We start from the raw sequence: 15484 nt of genomic DNA on the forward strand, positions 1-15484 counted from the left end.
ATGGAACGGAAAAATCGAACAGATTCGTCGTCCAGTAGAGTCGGCAACACTTCCAAGGCCTCCGCATCGGTCCATCTTGCCGAACGAACCGCCGCTAAAAATCGGCAGGCGAAAGCGCTCCAATCGCCCCCGATAGAGAATTCCTTAACTGTAGTAAGGTGGCGACTCCGACTCCTCTTTACGCCGTCTTCCAATGATGGTTGTTCCGGAGGCAAATTCAAAATGGCGTCGGCCCGCGGCGTGGCCAAGATGGCGGTTTGGCGCCGCGGAGCGCGCAAGATGGCGTCTTCTTGCCGCGTGGCCAATGGCGGCGGCAGGGCAGGCAACGTGGCGGCCCGTGGAGCACCTTCTCGTTCCATCGTCGTCCTTGGCGTAACGAGGTGACATAGATGCGCCAGGACGTCCTTGAGTGTCTCCAGTTGTTCTGCCACCTGTTGCCATCTTTGGTCAGCGTCCGATGTTGTTGACGGACCCGCCATCGCGCCGACATCTTCCACGCCCGTCCCCGTGCTCGCCTCAGCAGGGCTCTCCTCCACCACCCCAGCAGAATCCGTGGTCGGAGGGAATTCGTCGTCGTCGGACGAAGAAGCCGATGCTGGCGCCGGGGGAATTTTCTTCCTTACTTGCTTAGACATGCCGTTTCACTTCTGACCCCAGTGTAATAAAAGACTTGACCATGATCTCTGGCTCAGTGTCCTTTATTCGGTCCGTACTGCGTTCCCACACGGCTGTCTCTCTTATTCTCTCTGTGCTGGTTCCGATGTCACTCCAGTCCACATCAGCAGCCCCGCTGCTGTTCTTGTCGCTCTTGCAGCCCCACAGCAGCTCCGCTGCTGTACTCTCACACAGCTCCCTTGGCTGTTCCTGCTGCAGCTCTGACAGCCTCTTGCTGTCTCGCCTTCTCGTCGCTCCTGCGACTCTTGGCAGCCACCCCGCTGCCCCTCACACACAGCCTTACTGCCTATCTCTATCTGCAGCTTTACACCTCCCAGTAGCTCCCTACTGTTCCCAGGGTTGGCTCCCGCTTCTGACGGTGCCCCCTCGGCTCGTACGCCCGCGTGGCCCCACACCTTTCCATTCACACCCCGACTGCCTTCTCCTTCCGGTTTACCCGCTTAAGGACCCCCTACCTTTCACCCACGTCACCTGGCTCCGCCTCCTCATGACGTCACATCCGGAAGGTCGCTTTCGCCCGCATTACAATAGCAGCGGATAGCAGCGCTGTAAAAAATTCCAAATGCTCGTTATTCATGCTCCGTATTCAGCATACATATTGCGAACTCATAACAAATATATGCGCAGACTCGCGTCAATTGATTGTCAAATCTTCACTTCAATGGATTTAATATAGAGTGCGTGATTATCATGCAAATATGTGGATTCAATATTATCTTTAAAATTGGCTGGTGAACTTTACCGATGTCTCATCTTAATGTTTTATTGCAAACGTATAGCATGTGAGCATTGTTTATCAACGTGCGGATCTGCAAATGTGTTTATATGCTGCATTGAAAAAGTACAATATAAGTAATACTGCAGTTTGAATACATTGCAAATTGTTACTCATTACCCTTGTCAGTAATACCAGTTGTAGAAATTCTACATTCCTATGACATGGATTCTTGTTTTTGGTGGTGACCACTTTTTTAATACCCTCGAATGATTATTTATCAGCTTTAAAAAATTAACCCGTAAAAACAAAGTTGTTCACTATAAACCTTTATATGCGTGGCGGCTAGAGTCCTCTCGTCCTCTGGCTTGAGATGGCTGCCACCTATGGGTCAGATGATTGCCTGGCACCATTAAGCAATTGATAATTAAATATAAAAAAAAATCCTAAAAAGTGTAAAATTTTGGGGGAAAAAATTCACGAAAATAAATTGTCACGCACAACGAGTCTGTGTGCAAAATGTCAGCTCGATTGGATCACGGGAAGTGGGTTAAAAACGACCGAAAGATTTGCACGGTCGTAAGCGCGCAAGCAAGTGAACTTAATATAAAGGATTTAAAAAGATGATGGATTGAGTCCGCTCCTCACCTAGATTTGAATTCAGATATGAGATTGGTCATATTGCAAATAGTGCCAAATGGAGAGTTATATTACTATATATTTGCACATATAAATACAAAGACAAAAATTCAGTATGTTGTTTACAGTATAAGATCGTGGGGCAAGTGCTGTTAGCAAACCCCTATCAAGGTATCTGCACTGTGCACCAAAGAGTGGTTATGGTGAACACCACGCCTGGCCACCTTTGTCTCGCCATTACTGATGTTTACACACACTGTACCAGGTATTTATTTAAGGCTGAGTTGACCTCGGGGAGGGTCAGGACCGATTCAGATATGTGCCACTGAAGTCTTGGAGGTCGCTGCATGTCTCTGGTGCAGCAGCTGCGGGATCAGACGGAGGGTAGACATGTTGTGGTGGTGGTGGATTCCACAGCGTTGACCGTAATCACATCTCCCACCACTCCACCCAACATGTAAATACAAAGACAAAGATCCTCCGTATAGCCTTAGCAGACTTGGAGCAAGTACTGTTAGCGATCACATATGAAGGCCGCCTGGTCGCGTTTGTCTCCCGAGCGACGATGTTTACACATCGCATCAGGTACTCATTTGAGGCTGAGTCGACCTGGGAATGCCCAAGACCAGTTGAGATCATTATAATTATCTAATATAAACTTTGTATTGAGGCTAGCATGCCATCTGTTAAAACGTGATCAGGATAAGCGTCGCATTCAGACGTGAATGGAGTTCAAAGAAATCGCAAACACCTCGTGAAAGACCCAACGGCAGAAGATCCCCGGTTTTGATCTTCCACAAAGCTCATGGTCCACCCTCAAACAGCTTCCGCACAAACAATGCCAGATGCGGATACCTGATGCACAAATGGAAAACTCTCCAATGCACTACTGTGATCATCCAGAACAGGACCGTACAATGTGTAACGACGCAATGCCGAATCCACAAAGACGAAGGAGACATCACAGTGAAGCAAACTCCGCTGAATTTCGATTTAAAGCTTTCGTGACTGCAGGGATTCATCTTCTTGGTTCTTTCGGTAAAGTCACGTAGAAGGGAAATAATAAAATAATAAAACATAATAACTCCGCTTTTCCTCTCTCCACCACCTGAATGTGAAATAGTAGTTGTTACTCTGCCATCTATGTGAGCCGTGACGTGCGCCATTTTATCTCTCGTTTGCAGGTGGAGAAAAACTGCGACTATGAACAATTCGCTCCGTTGGCCATTTTGTTCCACACGGCCGTTTTTCAAGTGAGTGCAAAAGTCACGGCGGTACGCCGGTGATAACGGCACGCTTTTCGCCGATCTTCTGCAAGATTCGCCCTATTATTTCGAGTGCAATTTCGTGGACCGTGTTGGCAGATGGTGCGAACACATTGTCAACGCATTCTGAATTTTTGTCTGAACATAGCCTAAACTACCTTATCGCTTAAACACAAATAGGCTGATGTTGGCATTTTCTCTATCCACTGAAAAAGGGCGATATTACGAATCTTATTACCGTATTCACACACGCACATGTGCAGTAGCCCTTTGTCAATCCACTGCCATGCGGCTCACGGGGGTTTATTTGAACATACTTCATGACCACTGGTTAGCGCGGGTTGAAGGTTTTTTTATTTCGATTAATAAGCTCAGAGTATTCGCATTTCTACATCTTGCGTATTAATGAAACAACAATAATTATGAACATAGTTAAATAATCCACATAGATCAATCCACTACTGATTGAAAGCTGCGCTCATGCTATGTTGATCACGGTTTTTTTAAATTACCAGCATGGTGAAGTATGGTGAAACTACCCCATGACCAACACAGCAATGTACGGGCAGCTCTCCATTGAGTAGCAGATTGACAGAGGGTTGTACATTTCGATTTAAAGCTTTCGTGACGGCAGGGATTCATATTCTTGGTTCTTTCGGTAAAGTCACGTAGAAGGGAAATAATAAAAGAATACAAATAAACGTAATAAAATTCTCACGACGTTTCGGCCATAACGCAAGCAGCCATCCTCAGGTGAAGAACAGAGCTGTCGGAAAGACAGCGTCCTAATTTAATTATGTTTAATTTTTTTAATTTTATTATTTCCCTTCTACATGACTTTACCGAAAGAACCAAGCATAGGGTTGTACATTATTAATCAAGCCTTTTTATTATTACAGTATTTGAGCATTTGGAGCTTACGTTAATGCAATGTAACATAATTGCTTTAATTACTTAAATAAATAACACTTTCTTTTAACAGGTAAAGCCCACTGTGCTGTTAACGCATTTTCAGAGGTGACCTGGCTACATGTGATCGCTTATCAAAGTGGCTTATATCATCCACATGTGGGAATGTATAGTATGAACCAAATCATCTAAATTTTATAATCGTTGAAGCCAGAAACAAGAGGACCCAGAGAAAAATCCACGTGACCACATGGAGAAACATCACGCAAACTCCAAATATGCAGGGATCGTCAGGGTTGGGAGCGAACCCACGACCTCCTACATAACATCTCTCTCGCCTGCTCATTAAAAAACATGAACACACCTCGTGGGAAATGCATCATATTCACAAAGGCATGATTAATTTGATTTAACATACTCAAGTAAATATCACACAGTAATTATTCGTTTGATTAGCGGATCAGTGGCACATGTTGTGGAGGTGGGTGGTGGGGTAAGTGGAGCGTGTAGAGATGATGTGGAGATACGTGGGAATATTTATTTAACTTGCAGAGCGATAAGTACGCCTGTAGGAAGTTGTGCAGCGAGTAGGCGTCCACCATTATCGTACAGAGTTTGAGGGTCCTTCGTAAATACGAGGAATTTGGTTTCCTCCGAGAATCCTAAATATGACTGTGTCAATCTATCTACCTTTATTAACAATCATGGTTCAAGACTTGAGAACTCAGTGAGGCTTTTCTGGCTAAATAACGAACCTCGTATTTCTTGTTACATTCCACATCGTCGTTTACCCAATGTCTGCCACCATCGTGTCATTGTTGTCTGCGACATGGCAGTTCTTCATGGACCTCCTTTGCCAGTACCAAAATATACTAATAGGGGTTTTCCCCTTTTTTCTGGCAACAAAACTGACACCTTTTGCAAGGAATCATGTTTACATTAACCACAATACTTGCAGTCAAATGCAAACAAAAAACTGTGCGCCTTTTGGCGTCATCTGGTCGAACACCATATGAGACTAGGCTCTAAAGAAAGCTGTCTCTGGTGTGGACCAATCAGTTTCAAGGACAATGCATAAATTATCAGAGTTTTTTTTGCATTTGACTGCAAGTATTGTGGTTAATGTGAACATGATTCCTTGCAAAAAAGGGGAAACCCCTCTTAGTATGGCAGTTATTTTTATCGACGAACGAATGACCTTTCCCGCTGATGCTCCCCCCCCCCCCCTTTGCTAAGGCCTCCCACTTACCCGAAAGCGTCCATCTGTTGCACCAGTCCCGTCCCGTGCTCCGCCGCATTCTGTCCTGGCCGGTACCGCACTGCTCCATGGCCCAGGACCTGCTCTCCATCGTCGACACGGAGCTCCGTGCTCCAGGTGAGGCCGTCTCGTTTTGAGCTGAAGATAGCCGCAGGCCTCCGTTGACATCATCAAGGCTCAGAGTTGTGGCGGAGGGAAGACAATTTTGAATAAACTCGTGCATATTTGTCTCAGTTGACTGGCATGGCTCTGCGGGTGTAAAACTAGGTCTGTAGTCAAGGCACTGAGTTCAGTGATCTCCCACCAAAAGTGCAACGGTATTCTCAAGATTAAACATGCGATTATGGTCTCTGCTAGGTTATCAATGACTGCCAAAAAAAAATCACAATCACTTGTTTTCATTATTCTTAACGCTTTTATGTAACCCACGAGCCCGATACAGCCAGACGCGCTTTCCAGTTGGAGGATCTCCCGTCGCAAGAAGCCGACACGACACGACTAAGTTGTGTAATGGAGGAGAGGGGATAAAGTGGGTCGACGGGGTATGCCCCACTCAAAAAACACCATCGTCTTGAGTTTGCTTCTGTGTGGGATAGTGTGGCTGGGAAAGTGCTGCCGCCTTAAGTGTAGGTCAGAGGTCACTCGATGAAGGGATTTCAGAAGTGGTTCTGTTGTATCCCCTTCCATGGGCCATTCTTTAATACAGGCAGTTGCACCGCTCTGCAAGAGTTCCAAATGCATCTTCATTTCATGCCGAGACAGAGAGAGAGAGAGAGACGGAGTTACCCCGAGTTTGAGATGACTGCTCGCAATTCGAGCAATTGGTCTCTTCCACAGGAATATGGAATTGCCATGACCAAGTCAGGGCAATACACGTGTTTAGTTGGAAGGGACATTATAATTTGACCCAATGTAATATTAAGTACGAATGTACTTGCCTTGGGATTGGTATTCTTAGTGCCAGTTGTACACTTAATTTAATATTGATTTGAAGCTTTCGTGACTGCAGGAATCCATACTCTTTGGTTCTTTCGGTAAAGTCACATAGTTAGAAATAAATTTGAATTTAAAAAAAATGTTTAATTTAAATTTTTTTCTAACTACGTGACTTTACCGAAATAACCGAACAGTACTTAAATACATTTTTTGAGTTTTTAGCATTATACACTTTTTTTTGTGCGGTTATTGTAAATTCGTTAATTGTATTAAATACTTTTAACTATATATTAATTTGTTCACCTCCGTTCATGCACATGAATGGAGTTGATCGAACAGATTCGTTTGAATAATTCAGTTTAGGCCGCTGTGTATAAGCTGAAATTGTGCGATTATCTGTCTCTCCGCAATGCTGGGTAAATGTAATAGAAGCCACATCTAAGGTCATCCTAATGCTGGTGTTGCCCAGACCATTTGGAATGTATATACTCGTGCAATTTGTACTCTCATGCTTTATTTATATTTATCTATACTTATTTATCTATTAGTGACTTGCTTACATTTTCTCTATCTTATTCTGATATCCTGTATTGTAATTGTTGTTGTTGATGTAACTCGCTCACCCCCCCTGCCCCTACTGGACATATGTGAAAATAGCTTCATAGCTCATCAGATTTCTCCTCAAGTATAAATAAAGATGATTATTTTGACCATGCAGGGAATGAAAATCAATTGTGAAAGTTTCAACTCTATTTAAAACATAATAAATGTGGTTCCTTTTCAAAACGCATTATTAGACTGCACGTGTCGTGCAATTTAATGTGTTTTGAGTCTGGGTCATTGTAGCAAAGCCACCTGCTGAGTTTACATTACAATTACGGTATCTCATCTATTCGAAATATTTTATACAAATGAAAGTATGCATGTCTGCTCCGAATACAAATCCACACCGTTAAAGCTATCGCCACCAAACTTGTCAGAGTTAACTTTTAAAACCCCGCGGAAAACCTGAGCCACATGGCGAGCCAACATTTTATATAGGGGGGGCCTGGAGTCCCCCAAACAGCACCCCCACACGCTCCCAGTGATGTCACCATCCCTAACCCAGCACGCAATAACCTGGCACCGCACATCTCACAGTTACATCATGCACCCCCTCATCATCATCATCAAGTGAATCAAACATTTGCCGTTGTTAGATTTTGCATCACCCAAAACATCCCCGTTGTGGCGATTCCAATGAACTCGCCGCCGTCTTGCCGTGGCGAGAGGAACAACGCGACATCGATCACGCACCAAAACGAATCCTCGCTATATCGTAACCCCGTTGTGGGCACGTTGGCCCCATGGCACAGCAAAATCCTCACAATTGCTGCTGTAACGCCACTGAGCACCCCTCCTTCTGAAGACAGTGTTTGAGCCACTACTCTACATTTCCTGCTCGTATTATATTTAACTAGCAGGAACTCGCAGAATTTCCGTGAGAATGTTATGGGGGGCAGAGTGCTACTTATCTGTAAACTCTTACAATTTCACCCGCGGACACAAAGACAAAGATCCCCCGTATAGCCTGTAACAGACTGTTGGGGCAAGTGCTGTTAGCGAGCAGCACATCTGAAGGCCCGAACGGCACGTGAGTGGGTGAGTGGACAGGACCACGCCCGACCGCCTTTGTCTCCCTAGTGGCGGCGATGTTTACACACCACACCAGCTACTCATTTAGGCTGAGTCGACCTCGGGGAAGCCCGGGACCGGTTTAGATAATCGTCACTCGTGTTGGGCTTTAGGGGGAATCGAACTCAGATCACCGGGTTTGTAGCTACACTACCGCTCGTACACACACACTGTCAACACACACACACCGTTAGGACTCAATACAGCTGACGGGAGGATGGCTCTGCAAATGTAAATAGTTGGTGGGCGTTTCGATTGGCAATTGCGTTTGCAAGCTGTTTTTTTCCCTCCCCCACGCAATTTGTTATGGTTGTGACACAATTTTTACACTCGCGTTCTGCTCTTCCCGCAGGGATTTCCTACCAGCGCCTCATCAGGAGTGAACACAACCTGAAGACGAAGAGTTTCCCGGCGAAAACCAAGTGAGTTGGATATTCCCCGGATGAACCCCCCACCCCAGGCCTGGTTTGTCACTAACCTGTGGTGTTCGCCAGGATGCAGTCTAAAGAACGTCTTGACTCTTGCAAGAATAACCTTAATAATACATTTTAGCTGGTTGTAATCACCAGCAAAAACGTTGTACTCAAATTGTAAAGGTTGTGTGTTTACTCTCCAATACACCGGTTTGCTGAAGTAGTAACTAATTGGCACGTTTTGTTTACGTGACAAACCTTATTAATTGGCTGTCGGGTGGTGGTGAGGTAAACGACACATTTCTATTTACGCGACCTAACCCAAAAAAAACGTTATTATGAATCAGCCCATTATCCATCCCTCCGAGGTCGCTATAAATTGAGTACCACTTTGTGGAGATCTCAACAGTGGTTGTCCTATGAATAGAGTCAGACCCCCTGCCATATAAATGCATACCTGTCAACCCCTTATCACAGCCTATTTTATAACGGACCAATTCAGACCTTATTGGTCACCCCGTGCCCTTATAAATCTCAACGTCCATCCTACAATGTTCCATCACAAGGGTGAAGCACAAATATACAAAAAATTATGTTACTAAACAGAAAGAGTTTTATGTATTCATTTTGATGATTGGTGTCAATGATGCTACTTATCATGCTACTGTCTGTGATCTTGCATGCTGATGCTTCTGCTTGCTTGATATGTGGATGCACACGCTCATGTTGTAAATGTACAACGATACTCACTAGAGTAAAAAAAAAAGCTGTCCCACGACTTTCTTTATTTGGCCATAATATTTTTTTTTTGCCCGTATTGAAACGATTGCACGCCATATGGACCTGAAAACTCCATTTCCCTGTACAAGAATACGCGTTAAACCGTATGGATTGACAGATATGTGAATATGGAATAAAACACCACTGGATCAGGGCTGTAAAGAAGGGTATGAGCTCATTTGGCCAAATCACTTGGATTGCACCGCGTCAGATGTCAGACGCCAAGCATCGCTGAGGCCCCGTATAATGCTTGCATTCGAGGGAACCACCGTGCCCTGGAGACAGGCCTACGAAAGGCGCTGTAGGCAGTCGAGTGCTTTCACCAACCCTCATTCATCAAATTGCCGCACACTTTTCTGCAAAGTGTCGCAAATTATACTGCAAAGTACCGCAAACTACCTCAAGGTCACTGCAAAGTACAGAAAATTACCTTCAGTGCTGCAAACTACCTCAAATTTACTGCAAAGCACCACAAAGTTCCCCCAACCGCAGCGCCCCCTCCACGCCCTCTTGCGTAGCACCACCGGTGGAGGTTGAGGGAGGCCCTCATCCAGCAGTGGATTGACAAATTTTGGCTGTACATTACACGTACATGTGTATGTTAATCCACATAATGGAAACGGCATGATGGTTTTGCTTCTAAAGTAAGCTATTTTTATTTTATCAGGTAAGGCCCACTGACCTATGTAGCTTTTTTTCAGAAGCGACCTGGCCACAAATGATAGCTCAACGAAGTGGCTTATCGTGTAAAAATGTATAGCAGCCCAAATACTCTAAAATGCGTGACGTTAATTCTAAATGTGGAGGGGGAAACCAGAGGACCCGTAGAAAAATCCACACGATCACGGGGAGAGAGAGAGACACGCAAACTCCAAATATACAGCAGGCGTCAGGGTCGGGATCGAACCCACGACCTCCTGAATACCACGCGAGGGAGATAACATCCTGCCAGCGCAGCATGACGAGGATCACCGGGGCTGTCTGAGCGCATTTGTCATCGTCGGCAACCTCGTCTTCCTCCCGCCTCCTCCTTGCTCCCTCCCTCCTCCCCCTTCCTTCTCGCAGAACAATCTTCCTGCTGGACCCGGCAGAGATCCCTGCGGAGTTCATCGCCACGGTGGAGCAGGCCGTGCGGGCGCCGGTGCCCACCGACTACCGCATGGCGCTCATCCGGCGCGCACTGCAGGCCACGGCCGCCGTGCATGCCGAGGGCGTGGAGGAGGCCCTCAGGGTAAAATAATGGCCCCCTTCACTTGATCACTGTGTGTGAGGTGGGCGGGTTCAGTCGTCCATGAATAAACAACACTGCTATGTGCCGTGATGCTGGGAAGCTAAGCAAGGTGGAACCTACACAGGGTGCTGTGGGGCACCACAGGGCAGGGCAATTGCAACAAAAGTCCACTGTTGTACTGTGCTTATGAATACGCTATGAACTACATATGCTCCCCATATTCCCCAACTTGCGCTGACCAACGTTGGTGAAGGATGGTCAAATAACCCCAATGGCCGACACTGTGTGTGGGAGGCCTTCATCTGGCAGTGAATGACAAAAGGCTGTTGTAGAGTGTACACTATTATTACTATTGTTGTTGTATACTAAAAACTATTTTATCAGGTGAGGCCCACTGAAGCGACCTGGCCACAAATTATAGCCCAGTGAAGTGGCTTATTGTGTGAACATTTATAGCAGCTGCCAAATACCATGAATACGCCACGTTGATTCTAAACGTGGAGGGAAACCCCAGAGGACCCGGAAAAAAAGCCACACGACCACAGGGAGAGAGAGAGTGTGAGATACACGCAAACTCCAAATATACAACGGGCGTCAGGATTGGGATTGAACACACGACCTCCTGTATACCAGGCGAGGTAGTTAACATCTCGCTACCGTGGTGCTCCCATAGCGGACATTGTCATACTTTGGTAAGTCGCTGTCAAATCACCGGGTGACTGCTATGGTATAAAACATCCTCTCAAGCAGCTCCACGATTTGGATGTATTGACCGCCGGGCCGTCTAAACCCCTGAGCAACTCAGCAGTGGCGTTGGACCGTTGTTTCTGCAGACCATGGGGGAGAAGGAACTGCAGCGGTTGTTTGAGCAGAGCGTGGATATGATGGAGGAGGCGGCAAGGAGAGAGAGCCAGGAGCAAGCCAGAGCCTTCCTCCTGGACGCCACCGCCGCTCTGCAGCAGCAGATTATCGACCTCGCCAGGACGTCTGGTGACGACCCCGCTTGCGCTGCCTATGGTGAGACTCACGGAGCCATTTAATTTTCACTCGGCGTGCAGGCATCGTCTGCGCTGTGGACAGCTAACTCCCCGAGGTCTTATTGTGGCTCCTGACATTGTGCAAAAGCTTATTATGACCGCGACTCATAATAAATGTATGCATTTATTATTAGTAGTATTATTAGTATTATTTATTAATATGCATTTATTATGGAGTGTTGAGCTTCTGCCGCACCGTACGTGGCCAACCGTGCAAATGGGAGGTGCGGGGGAGGACAACAAATTCAACACAAAAAAGCAGTTCTAAAGAAATTAATTTTCAATCTAAATTTAAAATAATTGAAAACTCAAATGAGATGAGAGCAAGATCTGAAGGAGCTGTTTACCATCCACCTCCCCATGCCTTGGTGAGTTCCGGTAGAAAATACTACGTTATTGGGTGAATTGAACCAGAATTCCTGGTTGTGTGCGCACTTCCCACCAGCCTACTCGGCTACTACGGAGTATAAGGACGAAGCTGTTTCTACATTTACATGTACCTCAAAGTGCCTTTCAAACCTGTTCCGTTTTTACTTCTCCTAAATCCATTTGTGCACAAACACAACACGTAATTGTCTCATCGCCTCACTACATTCGTCACTAATGATGCTTTCTAGCGATTAGTGAAATGCTAATCTGGCATTCAGAGCGGAGAGAGTTTGGCGGAGAGATTGACCGACGCTGCCCCCCATAAACATTGGAGATTGCACTTCGCACTGCAGCTCTTAGTTAAATCTCCTACAACGAGGTAAATCAATCCGGCCCTCTTCTCCCTCTATTACTCCGAACAAGAACGCCATTTCCTGCAATGTCAGCCGACTGGCTACGGCTAGCATCAGTGGTGGGCGATGATTTGAACCGCCACTGTTGAGTTTCACACTCCCCCCCCCACCTTAATTTACCCATCCGTACTAAACCATCATCGTGAAATATGGACAAATAATCCCCCACCACCACCATCACCACGTCCGACAAAGCGTGCCGAGGGCTAAATGTGTGAACGTACACTACCGTACTGTGATTCAGAGTCACGTCGTCAGAAAAAAAAAACGAAGCTTTTACAACACGCGTAACTTTCGCTGCCAATATTATCCACAAGGCTGATGATGCTGGTTGTTGTAATTACCGGCTTAATGTCGTAGCCGAATTGTCAATGTTGCGGGTTTTCTCTCCAACACACCGATGTGCTGGTCTAGTAACTAATTGGCATTTTTTGTTTACGTGACAAACCTTACTTATTAGCTGTGTCGGGTGGTGGCGGGTTTCACGACGCAATTATACTTACGCGATCTAACCCCGGAAAAAAAACCCTCCTTCATTATGGACGCATAAAAATTGTTTTACGACAACGAAATTCTCCGTGGATGTATTTCAAGTGAGAGACGCCCATCGGGGGTTAGCACAGCGGACTCGACATACAGAAGTCGCCAGTTCCAATCGATCTCCCGGCATGCAGCCAGTTGACGCAACGGAGGCCCACGTCCACCCGGTAGTCTGTGATCGGCAGGTTCGCGTATGGCGGGGTAAAGTGTGGGCACTCCCACCGCTTCCGAGACGTCTGGCCCCCACGTGTGTATGTGTCTATGTTGAGGCTCTTTCCAGCCAACCATGCTAATCGGAGGTGCGGGGAAGGACAACAAGGAAGAGCATGGAAGAGTCGGCTAAGCTACCCCTCGATTGGAGCTTTCTATAACGCCCTAAATGTGGAAACCTTTTTCTGTCATCATTGCCTTGAAAAGGCAATTGCACGGTTGCACCTTCACCTTGTATATTTTAAGAATAAGCAAACGCTTAAATGTACCTCAAAGCGCTTGTGAGGTTACACATACTGCAGATCAATCGATAAGTACAATTCGGTTGGCAGGTGTTTCGCCCTATGCGAGGAACAGGACGTTATCTCGGTCCGTGCGTGCACTCGTTGGCTTCGTTCGCTCGAGGTGGAGGTGTGTGACGTGTCAGATTGTGAAATGGGACCCACAACGGCGCACCACGCTGCCCTTGGGTTTCTCAGAAAAACCGTGAGCTCGTGTTTCTGAGCACGGAAGCAAAGAGTGTGTGATTGGAAAGCCAGCGCATGCAAGAGGTGCAACGGGCAGAGTGCTAACGGGAATTGTTGCAATGATTTTGAGAATGCTGCAAGGTGTGCACGCACGCGTGTGTGGTAGACCACATATCGCAGAGACGATCTGTGCGCTGTGGATGCCTTTCAACCACACAGAAGAATGTACTCGCACAATTTTGGTAATTCGGCAGTCGCTTTGTAAAGCACTTGAGTTTGGAAGCCACCGAAAGCGAAGCAGTTAAAATCGAGTGTCATTATTTTTAATTGGACTTTGCTACCGAAACAAAACAACAAAGGGACCTGATGTTAACATGCTGGGCGCGCTCGCTAAAATGTCGGCGAGTGTTTTATTACGGAAACAATTCAAACCTGCCAGCTGATACGACGTGGTTATCCGAGGAGTGTTTTAGGGGTGTCAGTCAAAAGTTTAGGTGCCTCGGTCAGTTACGTTAAGGGACAAAAAGAGGAACAGATGAAGTTAGAAAACATCCACGTGTTCTTCGGCATCGTCCAAAAAGTTAAGAAAAGCGAGAAGGCTCGAGCAGGACCTGTCATGGCTAGGGGATGTCTCCGGAAGGGATGAAGGCCGATGGTCAACAATTATCATGGAGCGGCAGCCAAGGCATGAAACGCGACCGAGAGGTTGTCCACCGAGGAGATCGAGGTGGGGGTGGCTCGGGAAGTAACTTCATCTAGCAGTGGATCGACCATGGCTGATGGTGCTGATAATTATAGCTATGCTAGCTTGACTGGTAGTTTTGACTTTCACCTTTGGGTTTACGTGAATCATGCAAATATTTCGATGCTGCCGTGGTGTGACTAAAACTAAACTATTTTTTTTTTCACCGGCTAAGGCCCACTGAGCTAAATCGCTCTTTTTCAAAAGCGACCTGGACACAAATGATCGCGCAGCAAAGTTGCTTACGTGGAAATGTATTGCAGCCAAATACTCTAAACGCATGTTGATCAAAAATACGGAGAAAAATCCACGTGACCACAGGGAGAATATGCGAACTCCAAATATACAACAGGAGTCAGGGTCGGGATCAAACCCACGACCTCCTGCATGCCAGGCGAGGTAGTTAACATCTCACCACCGTGGTGCAATGGTTAACACACTGGACTTGCAATCCAGAGGTCGCAGATTCTATTCCATCTCCCTGCACGGCAGTTGAAACAATGGTGCAATTGTCCTAACCCCCCCCTCCCCACCGCGTCTGTCCAGCCGATAGTATAAATAGGTGCACGGCAATTAGTCGATCAACAGAATGCGTGTGCGGTGAGGTAAAGTGTGGATGCTGTGCCCACCTTTTTCAGGACGTCTGGCCAACCTCGATGAGTAAAACTAAAATACCCCCCCTCTCCCAGAGGGGCTCTCGAAGGCCTCCCCGTAGTAGAGGCCCTTTCACCAACTGGGCCTCCACTATGGGCCGCACCTTCATCTTGACCCCCACCTACTTCAACATGCTTTCCCGCGTGCCAAGCCTCAAACGCTTTAAAGTGGCAAATGCTCAGTGAGGGGTACATTTCCCTTTGAGATGGAATATTTTCCCCTGCGAGAAAAAAAACCCCCACACACATCAACCCAATATCAGGCGTGAAGAAGCAGGGATGATGTTTTATATTTATATATGTATATAACTCCAGCTGCCTTATTGTCTTCCTGTGGGCAGACTAAAATGAGCAATATCCTTTCCTCGGATCATTTTTCAAGAAGTGAGTTATTGACGGAATACGCCCCGTGAAGCTACGGTGCCAATTGAGAGCAGATGTAAGGGGCTCGTTCAATTATCTTGCAGTCATAAAAAGTGCACAAATGCTGTGATCTTCCACGAGTCATAGTTGTTGTGCATGTGTGATTGAATGTGACAGGGCAGAACCATCATGGGG

At 46.4% G+C, this 15484-nt stretch overlaps 1 protein-coding gene across 4 annotated transcripts in view; it reads left to right on the forward strand.

Annotated features, from left to right (window-relative positions):
• Positions 1–15484, forward strand: part of LOC144730355 (phosphoinositide 3-kinase regulatory subunit 5-like) — an 82702-nt gene that overhangs the window by 40360 nt on the left and 26858 nt on the right. For 3 of the 4 annotated variants that reach the window (XM_078611115.1, XM_078611114.1, XM_078611116.1), the window contains exons 4-8: positions 3214–3282; positions 5440–5578; positions 8424–8493; positions 10330–10495; positions 11329–11512. In XM_078611115.1, coding sequence (XP_078467241.1) covers positions 3214–3282; positions 5440–5578; positions 8424–8493; positions 10330–10495; positions 11329–11512 — 628 coding nt within the window. The remainder of the gene's footprint in view (positions 1–3213; positions 3283–5439; positions 5579–8423; positions 8494–10329; positions 10496–11328; positions 11513–15484) is intronic. The other variant, XM_078611117.1, reaches the window with a different exon arrangement.

The sequence above is a fragment of the Lampetra planeri genome, chromosome 35, assembly GCF_965212315.1.
Source record: "Lampetra planeri chromosome 35, kcLamPlan1.2.h2, whole genome shotgun sequence".
In the NCBI taxonomy this organism is placed as follows: Eukaryota; Metazoa; Chordata; class Hyperoartia; order Petromyzontiformes; family Petromyzontidae; genus Lampetra; species Lampetra planeri.